Here is a 27278-nt window from a genome sequence, read left to right as displayed (position 1 = left end):
AGCTCATGCAGCTCAATATCACAAAAACAAACAACCCAATCCAAAAATGGGCAGAGTACCAAAATAGACATTTCTCCAAAGGAGATATACAGATTGCCAGCAAACACATGAAAGGATGCACAGCATCACTAATCATTAGAGAAATGCAACTCAAAACTACAATGAGGTATCACCTCACACCAGGCAGAATGGCCATCATCAAAAAATCTACAAGCAATAAATGCTGGAGAGGGTGTGGAGAAAAGGGAACCCTCTTGTACTGTTGGTGGGAATGTAAAGTGATACAGCCACTATTTAGAACAGTATGGAGGTTCCTTAAAAATTTGAAAACAGAACTACCATAAGACCCAGCAGTCCTACTACTGGGCATATACCCTGAGAAAACCATGATTCAAAAAGAGTCATGTACCACAGTATTCATTGCGGCACTATTTACAATAGCCAGGACATGGAAGCAACCTAAGTGTCCATCGACAGATGAATGGATGAAGAAGCTGTGGCACATATATACAATGGAATATTGCTCAGCCATAAAAAGAAACGAAATTGAGTTATTTGTAGTGAGGTGGATGGACCTAGAGTCTGTCATACAGAGTGAAATAAGTCAGAAAGAAAAATACTGTATGCTAACACATATATATGGAATCTAAAAAAAAAAAAAAAAAAGGTTCTGATGAACCTAGGGGCAGGACAGGAGTAAAGACACAGACATAGAGAATGGACTTATGGACATGGGAAGGGGGATGGGTAAGCTGGGACGAAGTGAGAGAGTGGCATTGACATATATACACTACCAAATGTAAAATAGCTAATGGGAAGCAGCTGCATCGCACAGGGAGCTCAGCTCGGTGCTGTGTTACTAGCTAGAGGGGTGGGATAGGCAGGGTGGGAGGGAGACACAAGAGGGAGAGGATATGGCGATATATATATACATATAGCTGATTCACTTTGTTACACAGCAGAAACTAACACAACATTGTAAAGCAATTATACTCCAATAAAGACGTTAAAAATAAATAAGTCGGGCAGAATTGTATATATTAGCCCTTTATTCAGGCTGAGTCACACACACTTCTTTGTATTACATTGGCCTTTTGTGTAGCATATTATACATAATATTGACTCTGGATGTTATATATAGAGTATTCAGTGTGTGAGAGTGAATAGCAGAAAAAGACTGTGTGTAGAGTGTTAGCAGTATAATTACAAAACTTAAGTATCTCTACTTTGTAAATAGATAGTATATAAAAAGAGTCTTTTATCAACAGAATGTCCATTTGCTTTAACAGAAAAAAGAGACAGTTTAATGACATTACCTTCATGTGTTATATTAGAAATGAATGTAAATTGTGGTCATACCAGCCAGCACGTCTTTGGTTGAAAGTGAAAGACATTCTGACCCAAACTGCCTTAAGGTAGAAGGTAATTTGTTTGCTCACATAGTTGAAATGTCCAGAATTACACCTGGCTGTGTACACACAGCTGGATGTAGGGCTCAAAGACCGTTCTTGCTATCTCTTTTGTTCTGTGTTCTGTTAAGTTGGTTTCAGTATCTGGTACCACATGATAGCAAGATGGCAGTAGCTCTAGCCCCTGCATCCTTTCTTGTTTCTGTGCAGTAGGAGAAAGTGGGAGATTCCTTTTCAGACATCTAAAAATGTTTCATTTTCTCTCATGGGCTCTGATGGCCTGTGTGGATGTTCCTAAACTAATCACTGTGCTTGGGAGAGGAGGCTGTAATGTGTTGATTGGCTTGGGCCTGGCTCAGCTCCTGCAGTTGAGAATGGGAAATGGGAGAGAGGTGGTACCCAGCTACATACACTGAGAATGGCAAGAGTGAATCCTGGTTAGGTGAAGAAGATGAACTAAATTGTCTGCACATCCAAGGCTTGGAATAAATCAGAAGGGATTTGACAAAAACCTAATACTGGACCTGTGAGCTGTAACCTATGTTCCTTAAAAAAAACTGAATATAGTAAAGCCATTTTTCTGCCAGATTTTATGATTTTGGAAACTCATTGGAAGGCTTATTTATCAACCATTTGACATTTCGCTGAAATATTTCTTCATGATGACTTTTCCAATATTTGCCTACTCAATAAAGTTGAAAAGACTTAAAGTTTTTCTTCCACTCTACAAAAGGAGGGTTTGTGGCATAGTAAAAGTTGGGGTAAGCTCTAAAGCTCTCATTGTGCCTTTGCCATTTCAAGAGAGAGAAGAAAATTTGCTTACCAGGCTGTGTGCAGTGCACTTCTTTGCATGTTTTCTTTGCTTGACTTGTGTTTGTATATTTCCTATAGGGCATGTATATTCTTTGACATAGCTGAGCACCTTACACAAGCAAACACTAAAGTTTTTTGATCATTATTATATAATATATGGGAATAACCATTTTACCAGAATTTTTAAAACATACTTAAGGTTAAATTTGATTATTGACAGGGACATTGTCAGTGAGTCAGTCAGATATTTAGTGAATGTCCACCTGTGTCTGGGCACTGAAGATACAGTGAGTGTATAGTCCAGTGGGAAAGAGAGATGCTAAGAAAAAGCCTAGCAACCATAACGGTAAGGAGCATGAAGCTCTTTGAGGACGAGGGCACAGCACAGTGGTTAGGGACATGGACTCTGCAGCCAGCCTCCCTGGCTGCTTTCACCACTGTTACGTGACTTTGGTCATGCTACTTAACTTCTGTCTCTTCAGTCCTCATTTAAAAAATAAGGGTGATAATAATACCCATGTCATGGAGTTTTGGTGAGGATTAAGTGAATTAGTATGAGCAAAAGGCTTAGGACAGTGCCTGGCACAGAGTAAGGTCTCTCTGAGTGGTGACTCCTATGATTAACCTGTGTGCTCAGAATTCTGTGGAAACGTAACAAAGGATTCTTGAGCTTGTCAAAGTTGGCTGGTCAGAGAAGCTTCTCTGAGGAAATAGTGTTTAAACTGCTACCTTATGAACAAGTAAGAGTTAGGAGATGAGAAGCGGGAAGCAGAGGGAGGGGATGTGGAGAGAGCAGGGCATATTTGAGGAAGATCTGAATGGCCTTTGCATACGTATGTGCTGTAAGGATTAAGAGTCTGCTTATCTAGAAACTAAAACTCTGAGAACGGAGTTTTAGAGTAACTTGCTCCAGGTAGAATCTGGAATGCATGCTTGTGTAATAACATACTAGTCCAGTGATCCTGAAACCTGGCCCACCAACAGAGTCATTGGGAAGCTTGAAAAAACAACAGAATTCTAGCCTTCATCTTAGTCCTACTGAATCAGATACCTCTGAGAAGTGTATGTATGTATGTATTTATTTATTTTTGGCTGCGTTGGGTCTTCCTTGCTGTGCGCGGGCTTTCTTTAGTTGCAGCGAGCAGGGGCTGCTCTTCATTGTGGTGCACAGGCTTCTCATTGCGGTGGCTTCTCTTGTTGCAGAGCACGGGCTCTAGGTGCGTGGGCTTCAGTAGTTGTGGCTCGCAGACTCAGTAGTCGTGGCGCACGGGCTTAGCTGTTCCACAGCATGTGGGATCTTCCTGGACCAGGGCTCGAACCCGTGTCCCCTGCATTGGCAGGTGGATTCTTAACCACTGCACCACCAGGGAAGCCCCAGAAGTATATTTTTTAATCACCCCAGCTGAGTCTAGTGATCAGCCTAATTTGGAAAGCACTGTACTAGTCTGTGGTGTCACTCTGTTTAAGATGCCTAAATAAATAGCTTATTTCTGTTGATGTAATGGAAATTGCATGTTTGTTTTAATAGAAATATACTCATCTCTTTAAAAAAAAACCCGACAGAATGGTTTCAGTGCTGAATTCAGAGAGGAAGTGGTTTCCTTAGATTGAGAACTCTTTAGGTTTTTTCCTCAGTTTTGTCATAGTTTGAGTTATATTATGGTCTTTATCAATTAATTCTCTTACTTTGTCTTCTTGCTTACAGACAAGAGCTTGCTATAAAACATAGTATAATCTTTGCATAAAAATAGTTTCAACTGCAGAATTCATGGTTGAGAAACCCAGTATTGTAAAATATTTGTCTTCACAAATATTACAAATGGTAGAAGCTTATATGATAGGCAGTCAAGACATAGTTTTATGTTGAATCCTGTGGCGCACGTATAGCTAATTATGTCTTTCAACTGCTTATAACAGTTTATAGTTTAAGATAGTATATGCAAATATAGCATTTGAGTTTTTCCAAGAATCTGGTCACCTTCAAAGTTGTATGGTATTTGCAAATCTAGACCTAAATATATCATTAGCTAAGTTAAGACAGACCAAAAGGGAGGAGTATATAGAGATTTAGATCTTCCTTAGCAGAGTTCTCTAAGGACATTGGTTTTGTTTAGTTCATGAAAGTTGTATTAGTACAGAATTCATATTTCTAAATTATATGAGATGAAAGGGAAGAATATTTGAGCTCTTTACGTAAAGAGGATTAATATGAAGTAAACTTTCTTTTGAACAATGAAAACTAAATTACTGCTATTACAGACTCCATATAATTGCATAAATCATAGCCATGCCTGAATATGTGGAGTCCAGTAGTTAAAAAAAAAATCATTCTACTCTAAGAAAAAAGTCATATTACATCTGATAGGCATCTGGCATTTCAAGTAAATTATTTGGGCCCAATATGCATCCTTTTCCTACTCATTTCACTTCACAGTTTCAGATTCACTGTTTACACTTATTCTCCTTACCCAGTTACTTAACGCTGCAACTTGAATTAGACATAATAGTAGCCAGCACATCCTATACCATATTCTGCACTTAAATTCACTGGTTCTGCTGCCAGTGGCAAGTCTGCAACTGATAAGAGAAGCTGGTAATTCAGGTGGTTCTATGGCACTATCACATCTGGCTGACAATGAAAAGCCAGTTGTCTGGAAAATGTAATTTGAAAAATACATAAATATAGATGTCCTGGTGGCTAAAAGAGTTGAATGAGTCCTGGTACCAGTGGGCCAGAAGGTCCCTCTCCTACCTGGAAAACAAAGTGGTGAGGAGGAAGTGACGAATGTGTGCAGCAGAAGTGGAATTCTCAGCTCATTCAGAGCAGTTCTGACTTTTTTGTGCCCTTTAAATTAACGGCAAGAGGGGACAACCTAAGCCATGGTGTTTTTAAAAAGCATTGCTTGAATATGATGGTGAAGAACCAAAATATTGTCCCAGAGTAATTTGAAATACACATATATAATGTATATGATATACATAATATAACAATACAGTATATAATATACATACAGAACAGTGCATAATCTTAAGCATGTGATGAATTTTCACAATGAACACATCTGTGTACCAGCACCCAGATCAAGAAACAGAGCATCCCAGAGGCCTCCTTCACATCCTTCCAGTCATTACCCGACCCCCCCACTCGAGGGTGACTACTGAACTGCCTTGTAATAGCATAGATTAATGTTACCTGTTTTTATGTTTTCATGTCTAGTTTCTTTTGCTCAACATTATGTTTTGTGAGATTCATCCATATTGTTGCTAGAATTACTAGTTGTTTCTTAATTTCCTAGTCCACGTTTATTGTAATATTTTGGTACTTTAAAGCATTCACATACACCCATAAAATATAATTATTAGGAATGTAATTATTAGGATGAACACAAGCTCATTGAACTTTAAACAAAGCTTAGTCATGGTTATAGCAGACTTTATGATTTCAGACCTGATATTACATATAAATTTTTGAAAGCTAGTATACATCATTTAGGCATTTCCTATGTTTTAGTGGAAGGCTTGTGCCAAATTGAATCTTTTTCTCTGGGGCTAGGCTTTATAGCGTTTGAAGCTTCAGGTGAATTCCATTCACTGCTTCCATGATGATAAGGACTCACCTTGCCTATAGGTGATAGAACTTGAGCAATCTTAGGTCTTTGTAGAATTTATTGAAAAGCAACCCCAAAAGGGGAAGGGATGCTTAAATGACCCCCGGACACATTCTCTGTCTCTAACCTGGACTTTTCTCTGCTTGTTGACTTGACTCTGCAGGCCAGCTTTCTCCATACAGTGAAACACAGGGCCACCAGCAGCTTCTCAATTTTATAACCTGTAAATTCTACTGTGAGAGAGGGACTGACATTATTTTTTCAGTTATACTTCAGAAAAATCCCAAGTAGATACTTTTGACCTGTCAGCTGTGGCAGGGGCAGAAAATGAGATAGTATGACTGGTCTTGCTTAGACCTGTCCTTGGCCAGTCGATTGTGTTGAGCCATAGGTCTTTCTAGAGTCACATGGTGAAAAGAGGGTGCTGTTCCTGGAAGGGTGTTGCTGGGCAGACCAAATCTGGACATCTACACCACCCTGCTGTAAACTCTGAAGGTTAGGGAAAGTCATGAAAGATCATTTAATCAAAGCTACTTAGACTTCTGAAAGAAATTCTACTGACTGGTGGCTAGACCACAGACAGTGATTATAATTAGGACCCCTGAAATTTTGGGAGCTCTAGTCTATACCAATTCTGAACCATTTCCGTTTGGTACTTTCAAACTCATCATTCCATCTCATCCCCACTGTCCTTAGCTAGATTCAAAAACGTTAGTCACTCTCTTCTATCAGAGTGGTTTTCAACCTTTTGTAAAGTAGGAGGATGATGCTTTTTAAATATAAAAAAAATTTAATCTCGCACACAAACAATAGTACATATTTATGAATACATAAAAATGTTGTAGAAGTATTACCAAAACACAAACTACAGGGATGCACACCGAATTCAGGATTGTGGTAGGCTTGGGCAAGGAGGATGGGGAATGGGGTTGGAAATACAGTAGAGGTTTCAACACTATCTGTTGTGTTTTGTTACTTTTACTTCTAAAATAATTGTGGGGCAAATATGACAGAATGTTATGTGTGTGTGTGTCTATTAAAATTTTCCCCAATTTATAAAATAATTAACGTATAAATTAAAAGAATAAATTGCTCAAGGTTTCGCCAACATTGATCACGTGGCACTTCTCCTCCGACAACATTAGGGGGCAACGTTGTGTAGTTATAGTTCACACAGGCTAGGAAGCCAGGCAGCCTGGGTTCTGATTCTAGGCCCTGATTCCATTGTTTCCTCTCTGCTGACTTACTTCAGCTCCATGTGCTTCAGTTTCCTCATTTGTAAATTACTACAAAAATTACTTTTTATGTTATCAAAATTTTTACCTCACTTGTTGTGATGTTTTTAAAGTTAATATGTTCATCTCTTGGTATCTGTTGGCGATTGGCTCCAGGACCCTCCCAGGATATCAAAATCCCTAGATGCTCAAGTCCCTTGTATAAATTGTCATCATATTTGCATATAATCTATGCATATCCTCCTGTATACTTTAAATCATCCCCAAATTATTTAAAATACCTAATTCAATGTAAATGCTGTGTAAATAGTTGCCAGCACAGCAAATTCAAGTTTTGCTTTTTGGAACTTTCTGGAATTTTTTTTCCTGAATAGTTTTGGCCCATGGTTGGTTGAATTCACAGATTTGGAACCCACGAATATGGAGGACTGACTGTACACGTAAAATGCTGACCAGCATTTGGCATATAGTAAGCACTCAATAAATATTAGTTATTATTTATTCATGTTATTAATAGGGACAGGAATGACTTCTAATCATGGTTATGTTTTGTTATTTTATTTTTAAAACTTTATCTCATTTCAACTTTATAAGGCAGATTTGTTTTTGTTGTTTTTTTTGAAGTATAGTTGAGGTACAATGTTATATAAGTTGCAGGTGTACAATATAGTGATTCACGATTTTTAAAGGTCATACACCATTTATAGTTATTATAAAATATTGGCTATATTCCCTGTGTTGTACAGTATATCCTTGTAGCTTATTTTATGCCTAATAGCTTGTACCTCTTAATCCCCTACCCCTATATTGCCCCCCTGCCCTTCTCTCACCCCACTGGTAACCACTAATTTGTCCTTCACGTCTGTGGGTCTGTATAAGACAGATATTTTATCATAGGTGAGGAAGGTAAGAATCCAGGATGTTAAGTAACTTGACTAAACGTCAACAGCTACCAAATGATTGAGCTGGATTAGAACCAAGCTCTGGAGCTCCAAAGCCCCCATGCTTAACTTCTACATTTCATTACCACCAGCAATTTCATTCTTATCTTTCTTAAACAACTTGCAAAGAAATCAGAAAAAAATGGTCTAAAACTCTTGAACTTAGGTAAATGACCTATGATTTAGAATTGGGATGATAGGAAATTGTATGTAGGTAACCAAAGGAAATTTTTAAAATTTAGCATTTTTATATACCACATATTAGCGTATCTACTATATTTTAGAGACCATGCTAACGATTTACAGAAACTTTGTTACACTAAATTCTTATACCATCCTGCATGTAGTCATTCTGTTTCTTTTTTAGAAATGAGGAATCAGTCTCAGAGATATTATATAACTTCTGCAGGGTCAAACAACTACTAAATGGAATCAAGACTATGCCTGCCATCATATTGGTTTTTTTTTTTTCATTAAGCTGAACTAGCTTTCTCACATGATCAGTTATTGTTTGTAATTTAATTTTGATGTAGATATACGTATATTCAGGGTTTTTCATGTGGTCATTGTTATTTCCTCATAGTTTACAAAATCGAAGGCAAACAGCATGTAAAACATTTAATCAGGGTTGACTTTGTTCAGCTATGTGATATAAATCATTTTTGTAGTAATTCAGAGTATTATCTGTAGTAATCAGAGTAATTCAGAGTATAATCATTCAGAGTATAATCATTCAGAGTAATTCAGAGTAATTCAGAGTATAATGACAAATTTTCTCAACTTGGTTTTTCCAAGGTGAAAAATATACCTTTGGATGGCCCTTTAAAATATAATAAATGTAAAAGCTAAGATTTGAAAATTATCCATTTCAACTTGGTAGATTTTGCACACATTTAGCAGTAAAACTATTACCATTTTGTTTCTTAGAGAATATGCTGGTATAGGGTGCTAACTTTATTTATAAGAAACAAAGATTTTCAGGGCCTTTTCCTATCCTGAAGAAAAATGCATTGGGTGTGTGTTTAATCACTGCTGTGTTTGTCTTAGTGTGAGATTTAGATTTTCCTGCTTTGAGTAGATCTAAAAACATTATCATGGTGCCTTTTTTTTTTGTAGTTCATCACTTTTAGTAGGTCTTATGCATTATTATAGAACAAAAACAATGTATATGTGTATATGATATATAGGTGGCAGTATCCTGATAGTGAAAGTGGTGTGTTTTCCCCTGACTTGTTGTCATGGGTACCGAGTATCCAAGTGGTGTGATGGAAAGTGATCAAGTCTTCCTCTTTCACCAGGTGATCAGACTTTGAGAATTTGGGATGTGAAGACAACAGGAGTCAGAACTGTGGTTCCAGCACATCAGGCAGAAATTCTGAGTTGTGACTGGTGTAAATACAATGAGGTACCTTGTCTGGTTCTATCCTGAGCTGCTGAGCCCTTCCTAATGTTGAAATGTTTTAGATTTTATTTTATCTTTGTTTATGTGGACTTTGATAGTGTTTATGGACCATTAAGTTAAATTCAGTCCCTTTCGTTTCTAATTGATGATTGTGAGTGACCTGCATTAGCATTAATTGGATTTAAGTGCACATAAAACAGGCTGAATAAGAAACAGAAATTCTCAAAAGTTCAGTAGTGCAGCCTTACTTGTTTATTTGGGAAACTGCTTTACAACTTACGTAATTTTTTACTTTATTGCTCTTAACCCTGCCAGTTTGTATCATCTTTTGCTTTCATTTCTTGTTCATTTTGCTAGTGAGGCTGCTGAATTATTTGTATCTTGATTTTTAATTTGACAGTCCATCAGTTTTTAGAATTTTCTGTTTTATCTTCCCTTATAAGCCTAACCAAGCTTCATGTTTCTGTAAGATAGCAGTGTCCATTTGTAACTTTTTGCAGAGCTTCAGCTAACTATATGAGCATATGAATTAGAAATAGAAATGGATTAAATATGTGTTGATATGCTGTTTAAATATATTTATGTACCTGAAGTAGTCTGTTGACTATGACAAATAAGTATAACATATGCCTTATTTTTCCCACTTTTAAAGTAATCAGTGAAGGTTAAGAGAACATTGTATCAGCTGAGTTCTTTAAATAGAAAGAAATAAAATAGATTTAAAAAATATAGAACATATTCAAAATAATACTTGATTTTAATAAAATTTTCAGTGCTGATGACTACAGTTCAAATCTCTCTCGTGAATTTTCCAAATAGGAAAATGAAATTGTGGACTGTGTGTTATACTTTTAGGAATTCTAAAAAAGTTGCTGATATATACTTGAGAGTAGTTTAAAAATTTTTTTTTAAATCATTGCAGCTTTTTTTCAGATGAGCTTATATTGAAGCCGAAAATGTTCAGACAATGGATTACTGCCCTGGTTGATGTGGAATGGGGCTGAGTGTGGACGCAGCTCTTGGCCTCTTGAGCCATGAACTCTGGGTTCACCTAGGGTTCTAGATAGCAGAATTTATAAAACCTGACTAGATAGGAGACTTACCACTTTCTGCATAAATTCTCAGATAGTGTTACATATTATATTAAGACATGGCCCATGAGAGTTGAGAGCAGTGATTGATTTAGAATTAGAAAAACATAAAAATTTAATTTATACTTTGCACTTTCAAATATTTGTAAATTAGCAGGCCTCTTGCCTTTTAATGCTTGGTAGAAACCTCAGAAGATGCTGAAAAGAAGGGTGGGCTCGTTTGTCAGGTATAATTTTTAAAATCTTATGTTCTTATTAATATTCCTAAAAGTAGATTGGGAAATCTACAATGCTGTTTGCGACTATGCCTTTTTCTGTTGTGTATAGTGTTCCATCATATGCCTAAAGCATATTGAGTTCCTTTTCTCTCAAGTCCTACTAATTTTTGCTTTTTGATATATATTTTGACTCCTTTCTATAATGTTATGTAACTTTTCAAGAATGACTCCTGGGGTCAGATTAAATAAATACCAGAAAATAGACACTGTTTCTAGTAGGAAAGCTTGGGTACTGCTTAATTGCAAAGATGTCACACTTTACTTTTCTCTGAATTGTTTTCAGAATTTGCTGGTGACAGGGGCAGTTGATTGTAGTTTGAGAGGCTGGGACTTGAGGAATGTACGACAACCAGTATTTGAACTTCTTGGTCACACCTATGCTATTAGGAGAGTGAAAGTAAGTTTTTATCTTTTCTTTTTATACATAGAACAAAAATATAAATATATTTAATGAAGTATATATAAAAGGTGTTTAGGGGATGGGTTATTGATTCTTTTTTATGCATGTTTTTGTTATCCAATGAATGATAATGAATATTGAAAGCTAAAATTGGGTAAAATACTGGAATAATTATTGAATGAATTGTAATATGTAGTCAAGCAGTACTTAGGATTAAATAAAAATGTTTTTCTCATTCTGTCATTCCCATTCTACTATTCCTTTTAATATTTTTTAACTCTAGTAATTTACTTTGAGTATTATATTCTTTACAATTTTTCATTCAGTGGGAAGATTTCTTTATTTTGTTGAAACTTGCACAGAGAGAGAGTTAATTCTTTATTTTCCCTAACATGATTGTATATATGAATGTTCTCAGAAGTTTAGGGTAGAGACAGTTTTCCACTTTCTAAACAGCAGAGGATGAGGTAACATTTTTCTGCTGATCCCCTCAAATTTGTCAGGTATAAGGTGACTTAAGTTAGTTTCCCAGCTTTTATTTAGGTAAATTTTGCTAAGTCACTGTGGAAAACATCTTATTAAAGGACATTTCCCAATTTCATTCTTTGTTTTTTTACATTAAGGATAAAAAGGTACCTTTTTGATCTTTTCATTAAGATAATTATGTTATTCCTATTTTAAAAATTCTAAATTGTAGTTAATATTTTAAATTTTACTGGTTACAACTCAACATATGAGACACAGTGCCCTGATTTTTTTTCATGGCACACAGGTTTTAGTAGTTAAAACATATTTTCTATATATATTTCACAGTGCTTCTGAGAATGAAATAGGGTAATGTAGTGAAAGTATTTTGCAAACTATGAAGAGCATTCACATGTAATTATATTATGTGTATATAACTATTAAAGTACTGGTAAGAAAAACATGGAAGAAATAAAATTGCAATGGGCAGCCTGGTAAAACATGTTTATTACTAAATACTACTTGTCTTTAAATTTGCAGTTTTTGACCTTGATATCATTTTCATTAGATGTGATATACAAAGAACATAAAAATTATTTTAAAACTTTTAACATTTAAATGTTTATTTGATACTTGTGCTAATAGCAATCATAATATGTATTCACAAAATTGGTTAAGTTAGATGAACTTTATTATAATGTTCATGGGAATGACCTTATGAAGTAGCATGTTATAATTACAGTTAACCTCAAAAAGGGTTTTTTGTGGTTTTTTTGTAGTTTTCACCATTTCATGCTTCCGTGTTGGCCTCTTGCTCCTATGATTTTACTGTAAGGTACAGTGGCTTTTGATATGTTTCATTGTGAAATACCAAGTACCATTTGCCTCTTTGCAGCTTTTCTGAAGGGTAATAAGTTATCTTACTAATATAAAAATAATCTGAGCTGAGCACATAAGAATATTTGCCACTGAGATTAATATTATTTTTTTCTGTTTTTATGATCTGGCCACATATATGAGTAAATTCTTTAGTATTTAAAGGTTAGCTTGATTGTTCCGTTTAAAAGCCTTTTTTCCTGACAGTTGTTCCTCGTAATATCTTCCTATGCTATAAATTGAATAGCCAGTATCTTTTAAATTAAAATTTTAAAAATTACGACATTTTATTTCTTCAGTCTAATTATGTGAATCTTAAGGCTAAGATTGTTATATATGAAAAAAATCAGCATGAGTGTATGTATGTTTGTGAATATATGACTTTGTATGTATGTGTATGCACATGTGTATCTATGTATTAATATGTGTATGTGTATCTCTAATCATACCCCCAGTTCTGATCCCACACCACACAGGGTTCATTCTACTTTTTCTCCTTTTCCAGATTTAAAACTCCTGATTTAAAACTCTCTTATTCACAATATATTTACCTATTTGCTACCCTAGAATTCTCGGAAAGTAGTTTAGAAATCACTGTATATCAGTTCATAGAGATCTTTTTCATTCTGTATAATACTTCATTATGTAGACGTACTATAGTTTATTCAACTAGTTTCCTACATATGGGCATTTAGCTCGTTACAAATATTTTATAAATAAACAGTGCCACAATGAATAATAACCTTGTAAGTATATACATTCACATCACTAGAGAATTAGCTTCAGAATATATTCCCAGATGTGCGATTGCTGGATTAAAAGGTAAACATATACATATATATATATATATATGGTTTTGTTAGATATTACCAAATTCCCGTCCATAAAGAATATACCAGTTTCCATTCCAAGCAGCAGTGTTTGAGACTCCCTGTTTCTCTACCATCTAAAGATCGTTGATTCTTTTTTTAAAAAATTTATTTATTTATTTATTTATTTTATTTTTGGCTGTGTTGGGTCTTCGTTGCTGCGCGCGGGCTTTCTTTTAGTTGTGGCGAGCGGGGGCTACTCTTCGTTGTGGTGCATGGTCTTCTCATTGTGGTGGCTTCTCTTGTTGCGGAGCACGGGCTCTTGCCACGCAGACTTCAGTAGTTGTGACACGTGGGCTCTAGAGCTCAGGCTCAGTAGTTTTGGTGCACGGGCTTAGTTGCTCTGAGGCATGTGGGATCTTCCCAAAGCAGGGCTCGAAGCCGTGACCCCTGCATTGGCAGGCAGATTCTTAACCATTGTGCCACCAGAGAAGCCCCAAGATCATTGATTCTTTAGGGGTTTCCAAGTTTGTGATCATATCATCTATAAATATAGTTTTACATCTTCAATTCCAATTCTGATGCCCCTAATTGATTTATCTAATTGCATTGACAGATACCTTTATTACAGTGTTAAATAGTGTTATAGAGGATGTCTTAATTCTTGTATTAGTAAAAATGCCTCTAGTGTTTCCTTGTTAAAAGTAAGATACTGACTTTAAGAAAAAGTGTATGTATTTATTTATCATGCTAAGAAAGTATGCATCAACTCCAGTTTTCTTGAGTGTGTTTTTTTTTTTAGAGTCAGGAATTGATCTTAAGTTTTGTTGAAGGCTTTTTCAGCATCTATGGAGATGATCATGATTTTTTTTGAGCTATTAATATAATGTATTATATTAATGGATTGAACCAACCTTGCATTCTTAGACTAAATCCCTCTTGTTCTTTGTGTATCGTTATCTTACTGTGGTGTTGGATTTTGTCTGCTAATATTTTATTTAGAGCTTTTACATCAATATTTGAAGGTGATATTGACCTATATGTGTATGTGTACCTCTAATCATACCCCTCATTCTGATCCCACACCACACAGGGTTCATATAGGGTTTTTTTTCTGTTTCTTTTTTTAAATTTTTGGTTTGTGTGTCAATGTTTTAATTGCTTCATAAAAAAGAATTAAGAAGTTTTTCTACATTTTCTAAGCTCTGGAACAGTTTGTGCAACACGGAGGGTATTGGGTTTTTGAAGCATTGGTAGATTTTCCCTGTGAAACCATCCGGGCATGGCTCTTTTTGTGGAGTACTTCTTGATAACTTTCTTTATTTCTTCTATGGAAATTTGTCTGTTTAAACTTTCTATCTCTAATGGGAGTTTAGGAAATTATCCTTTGCTTATAGGTTTTCACATTTATTTATACGGATGTCTGTAGAGCCATGACTTTTTAATTTCTTCTGATTCAATGGTTATTTCACTATTGTCATTTCTGATTTTGTATATATGTGATTCCTACTTTAAGTTATCTAATGGCATGTTTATTTTGTTATTTTTTCTTCAGCATACAAGATTTTGATTTATGAATGAGAACTACTGTTTTTCTATTCAGTACCTCATTAATTACTGCTTTTATCTTTATTTCCTTCTTGATACTTTCTTTTGGCTTACTTTCTTTTTCCAACTTTTGATCTGGGAATTTACTTATTTTTATTTTTTCATTTTGTTAATAAAGTGTTTAAGGCTATGAATTTTCTTCTAGTTTTCATTTCAATTGTAACTCATACATCCTGATATATAATTTTTTTCATTATCATTAAAAAAATGTGTAACTTCTATTTGTATTTCATCTTTCTCCCAAAAGTTGTTTAGTAGGAAGTTATTTAATTTCCATATGAAAGTGCCTTTTAATTTTTGAAAATTTGTTAATAATTTCTACTTTTATTGTGATCAGAGAACACTGTTATTAGTCATTCTGTTTTATGGAATATGTTGATTTTTTTGTGGAGGAGAACCTAGTAAATGATCAATTTTTGTGAATGTTACATATGCAATTGAGAAGAAGGTATATTGTCTATTATCACATTGTAAAGTTAAATATATAACCATAAGCTCTACTAATTGATAATGTCATTTGGATCATCTGTATCCTTTCTTATTTTTGGCCCACTTAATCCATCTTGTACTGAGAATGGAATGTTAAAATCTCCTATTATCAGTGTGTTTCTATCTCTGTCTCCCTGAATCTCTTCTAGTTTTGAGTTCATAAAGCCATATGCTGTATTATTTGGTGCATAGATATTTTCAACATACATTAGTGAACTGAGACTTTTAGCATCAAAGAGACTCTTTCTTTGACACAGCTAATTGCTTTTTAGTTTTAATTATGCTTTATCTCTTACTAGTATCATTGCCTCTGCTTTCATACTATTCCCATCTTCCAGGTATACCTTTTTCCATACTTTTATTTTTAGTTTTTTTGAACCATGTTGTTTCTGGTATGTCTTTCATACAGAGCATATATTTGGGTTTTGCTTGGCAAGCTAAATCAAAAATCTTTTTATTATAATATGCAAGTTTAACCTATTCATATTTCTTGATAAAAATATGTTTGATAGCAAGTCTGTCATATTATTTTATGTTATGATTATTTTGTGTATTATGTTCTATTCATTGTGTGGTGTATTTTTTTGTTTTGCTTTGGGGTTTTTTTTTTGATCTTTTATCAAAAAATTTATATTTAGGTAAGTTTTTTTCTTTGTTTCATTGGTTTCCTTTGGTCTTATAAATTTTGTAATGCTTTTATTCCCTTTATTTTGTTTTATTTAAACTTAAAAAAAAACACCCCAAACAGTTCACCCACTTCTCCTTCTCCCCATCTGCTGCCTCTGGCAACCACCAATCTTCTGTTCTATCTGTGAACTTGTTTTCTGTTTTGTTTTGTTTTTGTTTTTTTCCATCCATGTTGTTGCAAATGGCACAATTTCATTCTTTTGTTATGACTGAATAATATTCCATTGTATACATATGACACAATTTCTTTATCCATTCGTCTGTTGATGGACACTTTGTTTGTTTCCATATTTTGACTGTTGTAAATAGTGCTGCAAGGAACATGGGGATACATATATCTTTTTGTGTTAATGTTTTCTTCAGATAAATACCCAGAAGTGGAATTGTTGGATCATATGGTATTCTATTTTAAGATTTTTGAGGAACTTCTGTACTGTTTTCCATAGTGGCCTTACCAATTTGCATTCCCACCAACAGTGCACAAGGGTTCCCTTTTTCTCCACATCCTTTCCAACACTTACTATTTCTTGTCATTTTTTTTATCATTTTGATAACAGCCATTGTAGTTTTGATTTGCATTTCCCTAGATTCATGATGTTGAGCAACTTTTCATGTACCTGTTGGCCGTCTCTATGTCTTCTTAGGAAAAATGTCTGTTCTGATCTTCTGTCCATTATTAAAATTGGATAGTTTGGTTTTTTGCTATTGAGTTGTGTGAATTCTTTATATATTTTGGATATTAGCCCTTCATCAGATATATGATTTTTAAATATTTCCTCCCATTCAGTAGGTCACCTTTTCATTTTGTTGATGGTTTCCTTTACTGTGCAGAAGCTTTTCAGTTTGGTGTAGTCCTACCTGTTCCTTTTTACAATACCAGTACCATACTGTTTTAATTACCATAGCTTTGTAATATAGTTTGAAATCAGGGAGCATGATGCCTCCAGTTTTGTTCTTTCTCAAGATTACTTTGGCTATTCAGGGTCTTTTGTGGTTCCATACAAATTTTAGGATTGTTTGTTTTATTCTGTGAAAAATGCCATTGGAATGGCCATCAAACTCAATAGTAAAAAAGCTAAAAATTTTTCCTCTAAAATCAGGAACAAGACAGAGGTGCCCACTCTTGCCACTTTTATTCAATATAATATTGGAAGTCCTAGTCAGAGCTATTAAACAAGAAAAAGAAATAAAAGGCACCCAGATTGGAAAGGAAGAAGTAAAATTGTCATTATTTGCAGATGACATGATATTGTATCTAGAAAACCCTAAAGACTCCATAAAGAATGTTAGAACTAATAAATTCAGTAAAGTTGCAGGATACAAAATCAGTACACAAAAGTCTGTTGTACTTCCATATACTAATAATGAACTATCAGAAAGAGAAATTAAGAAAATAACCCCACTTACAATTGCATCAAAAAGAATTAAATACTTAGGAGTAAATTTAATATAGGAGGTGAAGTACCTGTTTATTGAAAACTACAAGAAATTAATGAAAGAATTTAAAGAAGACACAAAGAAATGGAGAGATATTCTGTGCTCCTGGATTGGAAGAATTACTATTGTTAAATTGTCCATACAACCCAAAGCAATATACAGATTTAATGCCATCCTTATCATTAGTCCCTTGTTTTTCAAAAAATTTAACCATTTATTATCTGGTTTGTTAGTTTTTAATGGTATTTATTTTAACTCCTACTTGCTGCATGTACAATAACTTATTTTATGAACTTATTTTACCTTCCTTTTTTTTTACCCTCCCTTTTGCATCAAATTTTAAGTTGTTTTATTTATATTTTGTTAGAACATACCACATATAACATGTAATACATACCATGTTATATATTATTCTTCCACTCTTGTTTCCAATTTTGTTTTCATCTTAGGTACATAACTAAATATATTAAATGCTCATCATCAATCTTTTTGCTAAAATTTCCTCATCATGTTTTAGTTTGATGAAGTTTATATTCTAGTAAATTCCTCAAGAAGGGCTCATGGGTACAGACTTCTCAGGAGCTCTCGCATATTTAAAATTATTTCTCTGTAGTCTCGATGCTTGAAGGATAACTTAGCTGAACATGAACTCCTTGATTTACATTTCTTTCCTATAGGGACTCCAATTAAACATAAATTGAATCTCTCTTACTTGTCTTCTATATCAGATGCTTTCTCTCTGATACGTTTTTAGTCTCATTTTCATTCCTTGGTTATTTTTCTCCTGTCTTTGATGTCCTTATATTTTTGTGTAAATTTATTCTTTGAGCACCATGTAATTTTGTCTTCATTTCTGATATGAATTTGCCTTTTTTCTTCTATTTCTTTCTTGTGTCCAGTTAGCTCTATTTCACTTTTTCCTGTTTTTGTCCACTTCTTTTCTTTGTTTTTGAATTCTTGATTGTAAGGGGAAAGCTCTATACTTCCGACACCAGATGTATGTGGAGTTTTCCCACACCAAGAAATTCTCTAATTCTCAGCAGACACCAATGGTGTGTCCTACAAAGTTAACTCAATTCTAATTCTATCTACCTGGAGATAACATCAGATCCCACAGATTAAGAACTCAGTTCCACTAGACTGCCCTGACTTCAGATGCAAATTGCAAGCCTAGATTGTCACCTGTACGTCTGACTGACTAGCTGTAAATTGGGGTTCCCAAGACCCCCTCCTCAGGTTTTATAATTTGCTAGAATAGCTCACAAAGCTCAGGGCAACGTTCACTATGTGTACTAGTTTATTGTAAAAGATATTATAAAGGATAAAAATGAACAGCCAGAAGAAGAGGTACAGAGGATGAGGTCTGGAAGAGCCCTGAGTGCAGGAGCTTCTGTCTGTATGGAATTGGAGTGCCCCACCCTGCCAGCACATGGGTAAGTTCACCAACCTTGAAGCTCATCAAACCCTGTTCAAGAGTTTTTATAGAGCTTAATTTCCAGCCCTCCCTCTTCTCTGGGAGTTCAGTGGATGGAGCTGAAAATTCCAGCTCTCTAAACACATGAGACTATGTAAGGACTCCATCCTAAGTCACCTCATTAGCATAAACTCAGGTGTGTTCCAAAGGGACTCCTTATGAATAACAGAAGACATTCCTATCATTCAGGAACTTCCAGGGGTTTTAGGTGCTCTGTGCCAGGAACTGTGGACCAAGATCAAATATATTTCTTATTATACTACACTGATCTAGGTCAATTATTTTTCCTTCCTGTCCCCAGATGCTTGTTTAGAGATATTAATTCAGTTTAGAATGTTATATTACAGTTTTTCTTACACTTTGCTATTTATTTTTTTGAGGTGGTCTTTTGTCAGGTGAAATGTTTGAGTTTATGGTATCCATTTTATTTTTATGTTTTTTAAAAAATAGATTAAGACTTTATGTGTTTCTGCATATCCATGTACAGGATTGATGGTTTGGGATTGGTACGTTTCCTTCCTTTTAATCCTCTTTTCCCTTTAAACTATTAACTTCCTAAAATAACTCCTTGTGTCCATATACTTTAAAACCTGTACTCTACTCTATGCTAGGCTTTTTTCACTATTTTCACTCATAGGAAGGTGGTGGCTCTAAATCAGTTTTAGACCTTATCCTAGCTCTTCTCGGTTCTATTCAGTTTTTCCTAAATTTCCCTTGCTGTCCAATAAAGCTTGGATCTGGAACATGGGAGAATGCACATTGGGATTCTGGGGGATTTTTTTTGTTTTGTTTTGTTTTTATACATGTAATTACAAGTTTGGATATGTTGAAGCCTGAGTTTTATGTAGTTTTATTTGTTCTTTTTGTTGTTCTGTATTGGTTTTTGTGAGGATACACTAAGAGGTTTGGATGTACATGGCCTCATTGCTTCAAACTACCCAGAATTCCTCTCCCCTTTACTTCTGAGTCAGTATTTGATATGGCAGAAGCTATGTAACTTTGTTAGTGTAGAATAACAATAAATTACAACAATGCCTTGGGAGAAATTACATGCTCTAACTTGGTTTTTTTGACTGATCCAATACAAGCAGGCAGACAAACTGGGAAGTATAATCACACTGTCTTCCAGCTCTCAATTAAAACGGTACCATAACAAGTTTTTTTCTTTAATAGTCTGTATAAAATAGTATGGAGTGATTATAGAATTTTTAGCATGGGAGCCAAAAAATGGCAACCTGGCAGACAGGAAGAAAACTTATCAGTTGTTCACCACCCACCCCAATCTTTTCCAAAGTGCATCTCTGGAGCTAGATCATTGGCTGGAGGTTAGCGCTGTAAATATGGCTTTGAAGACCATTAACTTACTGGTGGTTTGGTCCATAGGAATGCATCAATCAAAGGGCGATAAGTTTAGAGAAAGAAAAGCAAAAAAACAAAACAAAACAAAAAAACTATCTTCAGGAGGGAATTAATGTTGGAAGGAAGAAGGGAACAGCCCACCCAAAACAGGAGGAGACCCCAGAACATGCAGTATGTCAGAGAAACTGCCGGCAAGGATATCAACCAGATGTGGATGGCCAGTAATGTGAGATCCTCCAGGTAGGCTGAGCAAGATGAAGAGTGAACTTGGAATCTTCTCTCTTACATAGTGTCACCTGTGGGCTCAAAAGGGATTTCCGAGTATAGAATCTAGTTCTCGGATTTCAAAGTCTTTTCTGGTGTTTAAAGCTGTTTGCAAAAGTCTTGACAACTGAGGTGGGAGCATTAATCTTTTGACATCTTAAATCCATTTCACTGTTCTGTTTCTAATTAAAGGGGAAAACCTAGTGACTACTTATTCTTTCTTTTCAGAATTGTCATTATGATCTTAATTCTACTGACCACTCCCTGTTTTATCTATATACTTAAGTATCCTAAAACACCCGGTTGGGAAATGCCTTACCTTTGTTGATGTAGGTTTAACTCGGGAATATGTTAAAACTGGGCTTTTAAATGCAAACTGCAGTACTCTAAAATCTTGTAGGTACCTAACTATGCTCAGAAATCATTACAGTTTTTGGCTCAGCGTCTTAATATTCCCTCCACTTTTTATTGAAGTATAGTTGATTTATAATATTATATTAGTTTCAGGTGTACAACATAGTGATTCAGTAGTTTTATAGATTTTTTCTCTCCACTTTTAAAAATTAGGCTTTGATTCTTTCCTGAATTCTGAGCAAGACTGGAGATTGGGGGATAGATGTTTAGTGCTTCTGGGGAGAGAGAGATGGCTTAGGTCATGGTTCTGTGACACACTACAAGATCAAAAACATCACAGCTAGATTTGTAAGCATTTGGAAAAATTGAGATTATAATTAGGTAATATGAGATCTTAAACATAGTTGAAAAAGACTTCAAATAGGCAATTTTTCTATATAACTTCGAGTTCAGGTTTCTTTACTGTGTAAAATGGAATTAGTAATATCCTCATAAGCTTGCAAGGTGATTATAAGAACTGCATAAGAGAACATACTTGAAAATACTGTGCTAATTCTTTATCTCGGTTTCCAACCTTTGCTTCTCTTCTCAGGCCACCCGCCCCTCAACCCTATTCCCTGCACTTTCAGCAAACAACCTTATCTCTCTCTTTAAAAAAATAACTGTAGGATGCAAGCACAGATTATCTATTTTCACTGCAAGCCTGTAAACTTATTTAAATCTCTACCTATCCGTTCCTCCTCTGCTATTCAGAAGTCTTGCACGAGTGCTCTTAACCCCAAACACTTCTGTGTCCTTCAGCACTTTGTTCCATTAAATTACCTATTCTCTCTGTTATATCCTCAGTCTCCAACTCTCTACTGACTTTCTCCTCAGCCTGTAACTTCTTCCTTTATCCTGTATTTACCTTTAAGTTTTCTTTCCTTCTTAGCCAAGCTTTTAGTGTCGCCTTAAGCTCCATTCACCAAGGCCGTAAAAGCTCTGCAGTCCTAGGGTGCTCTGCTTGGAGGTCTTACCCTATATCATTTGAATCTGTAAAATGGATCCACATCGCTGATTAAACAGGGCTAATTATCTTGAGAAGGCTTTTAGACTTTGGCTTTTGAAGTCGTTTGGCAGTGAGTGGCTCACTTATGATTGATTATGACTTCTTGGCAATCATTATGCTTACTTAGGAATTTTTGTGAAGTGAAAAACTCTAACTTAAAAATTGTCTTCAAATGGAATGAAATGTTTAATACAAAACTTAGCAGTTAATAATGTTAATTTATGTACACTTAATTAAAAATTGATTTTAATTTTCAGCTCTTAGACATTTTTGTGGACCCTTGAAAGCATATAGTCCTAGGCACTTATGGCTATATGTCCATTTACTCCTAAGCCCACAGCTGGCTTTAGCTACACTTCTTTACTGAAACTGTTCTGGCAAAAGCCATCACTGACCTCAGTAATACCACATCCAGTCCACTTGTCAGGACCTGTCATACTGGACCTCGCTGCTGTATTTCAAATTGTTGATCACACCTTCCTTCTTGAAACTCCTTATCCCAGGGATTCCATGTTCTTCTTTTTTTTTTTTTCTCATCCTCCCTGACCTGACTCTTCCTTTTTGTACTTCATCATAGAATCTTTCTCTCCCCCTTAAACTTGGCAGACTCTGGCTTAGTACTTTTTTACATGTCCATTCTAAGTGATAATGCCCACCCCCCTCTTCCAGCTCTGACCTCTGCTGAGAGCTTCAGGCCTGCTTATTCAGCTCTATGCTGGATTCAGGTACCTAGTGTCCAAACAAGCATCTCACTCTGAGCTCTTTATTTCTTCCCTTCCTTCCCTCTGCAAGGCTTGCTTATTTATCTACATTATTTGTCTCAGTTAATGAGAACAGTATCTCTAGTCAAGTCTGAAACCTGTTCTCCTTTTCTCCTACAAAATTGGTAAACATTTTCCCAATATGAAGTGGAGTAAGAAAACTTAAACCAAATTGCTTCACTGGCAGTATATAGAAGCGACATCATTTTACTTCCAGAAATAGGATTTTAATTTTAACATACATTATAGCTACTATTACTGTTCCACCTTAATACTAAATGTAACTGGGGCTACTAATCATATATTCCAATGTAGTATTATCAAAGACTTTCTTATGCAAAGGAAAATGAATAGAGAAAAGAAAATAATTTGAAAAACTTTAATTTTTGAATGTATGTGTATATGTATGCATATTTGTAACTCTCATCACTTGTTGAAAATACGACTTTTAATTGTACTAATGCCTTGTGTGAGTTTAGTCTCTCATTACTTTTGTGTGGTGACCACTCATTAGAAAGGTCAGAAAAGGTGCATTTTGGGTAGATTTTTACACCATGTGATATGAGTTAAATTTATCCTCTGAAGAATTTTAAATCTCAGTGGATTGATGATATTTTTAGTGGCAGAAAAATTATTTTAAAACAAAAATGATTTGAGGCATAAGACCAACAGTAACCTGTTTAGTTTTTAGCGCTGATAATTATACAGATATCACTCTAGATTCTGTATGGCTACTTTCTGTAATGTAAACTCTTCAAATATAAGTTTTCATTTACTTGCTAATTTATATTTTGTTTATTTTTTTAAGCTTTTAAAATAGTTTATATGGTGGGCATTATATCAAAACCGACACTATGATGGATATTTTAGTTTTATAAATTGCAAGTTCCATATTTTTTTACATGGATCTATTATCATATCTAATAGGGAAAATCTTTAAGTCCTTTACCTGTATAGTAGTTCATTATGCTTCATCAAGTAAGTAATAAAGATCTAGAAAGTAATGTATAAAACAGATTTGAAATTATTTTGTATGGTTTAGGTTAAATAAAAATTCCAACCTTCTGGAAAAAATATCAGAACTCTCTTCAGTTGATGGGCAATATATTCTGTAAAAATAGACATTGGTTCTTTCTAAACTTCACTGAAGATAGTACTAAATTTAAAATATTTCAGAGTGGATTATTTCCATTCTTTTATGAATGTTATCATCATAGGTTTTAGCATATTATCTTTCTTCCGATGTACTTTCCATTAGATTACTGCTTCTTCTGTCAAGCCGTGTTTGCTGTACCAGCCACACCTAAGTATAGTTTGAGTTCTAAATGCTAGTGTTTGGTTTTATATCAAGTAGATCATTTCATAAACACAGGGAGAAATCAACAAACCAGGTATATATGACAGCCAAACAAAATAAAAGCTATAATTATGTTTCTTCATTAGGAAGAACATTTTGTCTCTTCCATGTTGTAGCAAATATTTCTCAGATAAAGATATAGCTTTCATAAATTGCTAAAGCTAAAACGATGAGTTTAGCCTCAAACAGAGCAACACTATTCTGTTTCATGATACCTTTATAAATATTCTAACCTTTAAAACATTTTAAAATCAGTGGTCTTTGGTAATAATAAACCAAATAGCAGGGTTTTTTTTAGACTTACAGATTTTTTTTTGGCAAGAAAAATATGAAGTGAATTTTAATTCCAGTGTTTTCAAACTGTACTCATCTACAGCTTGTATGATGTGAAATTCTTTGCCCATACCAGCAATTTTAATGTTTCCAACTCAACTGTTAAGCTCCTTTTTGGATATAAAATGATACAGCTGTACTCTGCTTTAAAATTCAGGCATATTTTACAGAATGGCTGTTATCTGTCAGCCATTGTGGTAGACAGTTTGGAATATCTTGCTGAGGAAATGATGAAAGCAAAGGCTTAAAGAGGAATAGAAGCACACAAAGGAACCCCGAGCATGTCAGTTGTGTTGGCGTAGTGGGAGATATGTAGTCACAAAAATAGATGTGGGGTAGTGAAAGATACATGTTGAAGGGACTAACTGTGGGTTGGCACATTCCCGGGTAACACAGGAGTTAGGGCCACAGACTATGAAGCCAGACTGCCTTTAACTCTCTGTATAAGCTTGAACAAGTTATTTTAAAACTGTGTGGCTCAATGTCCTCATCTGTAAAATGGAGATAGCGATAGTACCTACTGCATTAAGATTACTGTGAGGATTAGGTGAGTTAATATACACAAATTCTGGCACATAATAAATGCTATATAAGTGTTTGCTACTATAGTCATTATTATTATCGCCAGAATGGATGGTGACAGAAGAGCATCTCTGTGGGGTTGAGGCCCATTTCAGCTCTAGTCTTCAAGGGTAAGATAATTTTTATTTTACGACAACAAAACAGGCAGCCTCAACCTGGCCTTTTGTTGGCCCCTGCCTCCTTGGAGTTCAGTTTCTTAGTGACAGTGTGAAACTTTTTGTCAACATGTTCTCCAATACATAGCTTTTACATTCATAGTTCTAGCTCTGAGTTCTAAAAATATAAATACAAGGTAAGAGTATTTTATCAATGCTTCTCTTGTGTGTAGACCTGATAATGACACCATTTGAGTTTACTAACAATTTATTATTCAACATGAAACACAGTGAGGGCTGACCAGTGGTGTGCTGATAGATATTTAGCAACCAGCTCTTTAGGTGGGTGGGGGGAGCCTGATGTGTAGTGTTTGAGATAGGAGTTCAGTGGTGTCAATACCCCAACCAGGGCAGTATCAAGCTACCTGTGTGATATGATGTCAGTAAGCATGGGGTCGGGAAGAGATGTGCGCATCCAGCTCTCACAAGCCAGTATGAGCTGTCTCCAGCACTCTGCTGGGACTGGCCCTAGATGCTTGCTATCTTAATAATTATTGATTTTTTTAAAACTTCTGTAATTATATGTGCATGTATCTACATTTTCATTGAAAAATGTCTAGAAAGGAAAGGTATACACCACGTAAACTTTACTTAAGCATTCTCTATCTCCTCTCCTTTCAGGGGCTTTCTGCTCCCTTGGCAGAATGTTTTTTCCCTTCAGTGCATCTTAGATTTCTAGAACTTTCACATTGTCTCCATGGGCTTCTAGAAGAACATTCTTACCCATTTATTTATATGGAGGTAAAAGGGCTTAAGGCTTAACGTGTATGTTTTCCTAGTTACACTTACACTTTAAGTTACACCTTCAGTAATTCTTAGTGGGGACATATTTGATTTTGTGGCAATGGTGGAAGACAGTACTGGCATTTGGTGGGCAGGGACCAGGCATAAGGTCCTGCAATGGCAATGACAGTCCCTACAGTTAGGAATTGGCTCCCCTTCCTCCAGTGTCAGAAGTGCCCCGATTGGATTGGATTTCAGGCATTCGGAACACTGAGTGCGATAGGGCCAAGAGAAGATGAGTCTTTATTATGCCGAAAATCCTTCCACATCAATATCTGTTCTTACATTTAACTTCTTAGTTTTGGTTATCTGGGTCTAACTTAAATTTTCACACAACACTGCTGTGGGGTGTGTGCTCATTTTATCCAGAAGACAGTTGACTCAGAGAGAGAGAAAGACTGGCTGATGTCACACAGAGCCAACTTGAACCTAGATCTTCTATTTCCGGTCTTTTTATGTTACTTGATACCTGAAGACATCTTGTAAGCCTAGGGCTCTTATGTTTCTGATCGAAATTGCTGAAAACAAGCAGAATCACTAAAAGACTCAAGTCATGTCTGTAGTTTATTTTTAGATAGCTCAGCAGATAGTATTTTATGTACGTATGTGTAGAGAGAGAAAGATAAAGCAAATGTGGCAAAATTTTAACAACTGGTAAATCTAGATGACGGGTATATGGATGTTCAGTATATTATTCTTTGGATTTTTCTGTGGGTTGGTAATTCAAAATAAAAACATTTGAGAGAAAAATAAGCTGTATTTGCTCATGTAAAATAAGATGCTGAAAATGTTTCTTACTATCAATACCTTTAAGTTAATTATTAAATGTGATATTTAATTATAATGTTTAATTGTAAAATAAGATAAATAGCTTTATTATGTTGCATAAGTGTGAAAATGGCCTTTAGGTGGATTGGGGTGAATTTAGAAGCCTAACAAAGCAGCAGACACAGAAATACCTTTTATCTTTGTCACATTTACTCTCGTGGGACTTGCCTTTATACAGTAAGTGTCTTTACTTTGGTGTGCATGATGGGCTTTTTTTGATCCTTATGATTATTAGCACAGAGATTTCCACTAGCAGATACTTCTTTTTCTTCCCCTTCCCCGTAAAAAAAGGTCAGCCAAAGTAAACAGATAGTATAGCTGAATATGTACTCTGTCTCACAAACCTTTCATTTCAACTTTACCTAGTCCCCCTTACTCACAAAAAAAGGTCAGTTAAAGTAAATAGATAAGAAGTGTGGCTGAATGTGAGCT

General features: G+C 35.1%; 1 protein-coding gene across 1 annotated transcript in view; it reads left to right on the top strand.

Moving 5' to 3' along the window:
* Positions 1–27278, top strand: part of PEX7 (peroxisomal biogenesis factor 7) — an 86296-nt gene that overhangs the window by 23367 nt on the left and 35651 nt on the right. Inside the window, exons 6-8 of the mRNA XM_067701963.1 lie at positions 9305–9411; positions 11061–11174; positions 12422–12477. Of these exons, the coding sequence (XP_067558064.1) occupies positions 9305–9411; positions 11061–11174; positions 12422–12477 (277 nt within the window). The remainder of the gene's footprint in view (positions 1–9304; positions 9412–11060; positions 11175–12421; positions 12478–27278) is intronic.

This window comes from Pseudorca crassidens, chromosome 13, assembly GCF_039906515.1.
Source record: "Pseudorca crassidens isolate mPseCra1 chromosome 13, mPseCra1.hap1, whole genome shotgun sequence".
Classification (NCBI taxonomy): Eukaryota; Metazoa; Chordata; class Mammalia; order Artiodactyla; family Delphinidae; genus Pseudorca; species Pseudorca crassidens.
The sequence above is the reverse complement of the archived record's forward strand: the minus strand, read 5'-3'. Positions and strand labels throughout refer to the sequence as shown.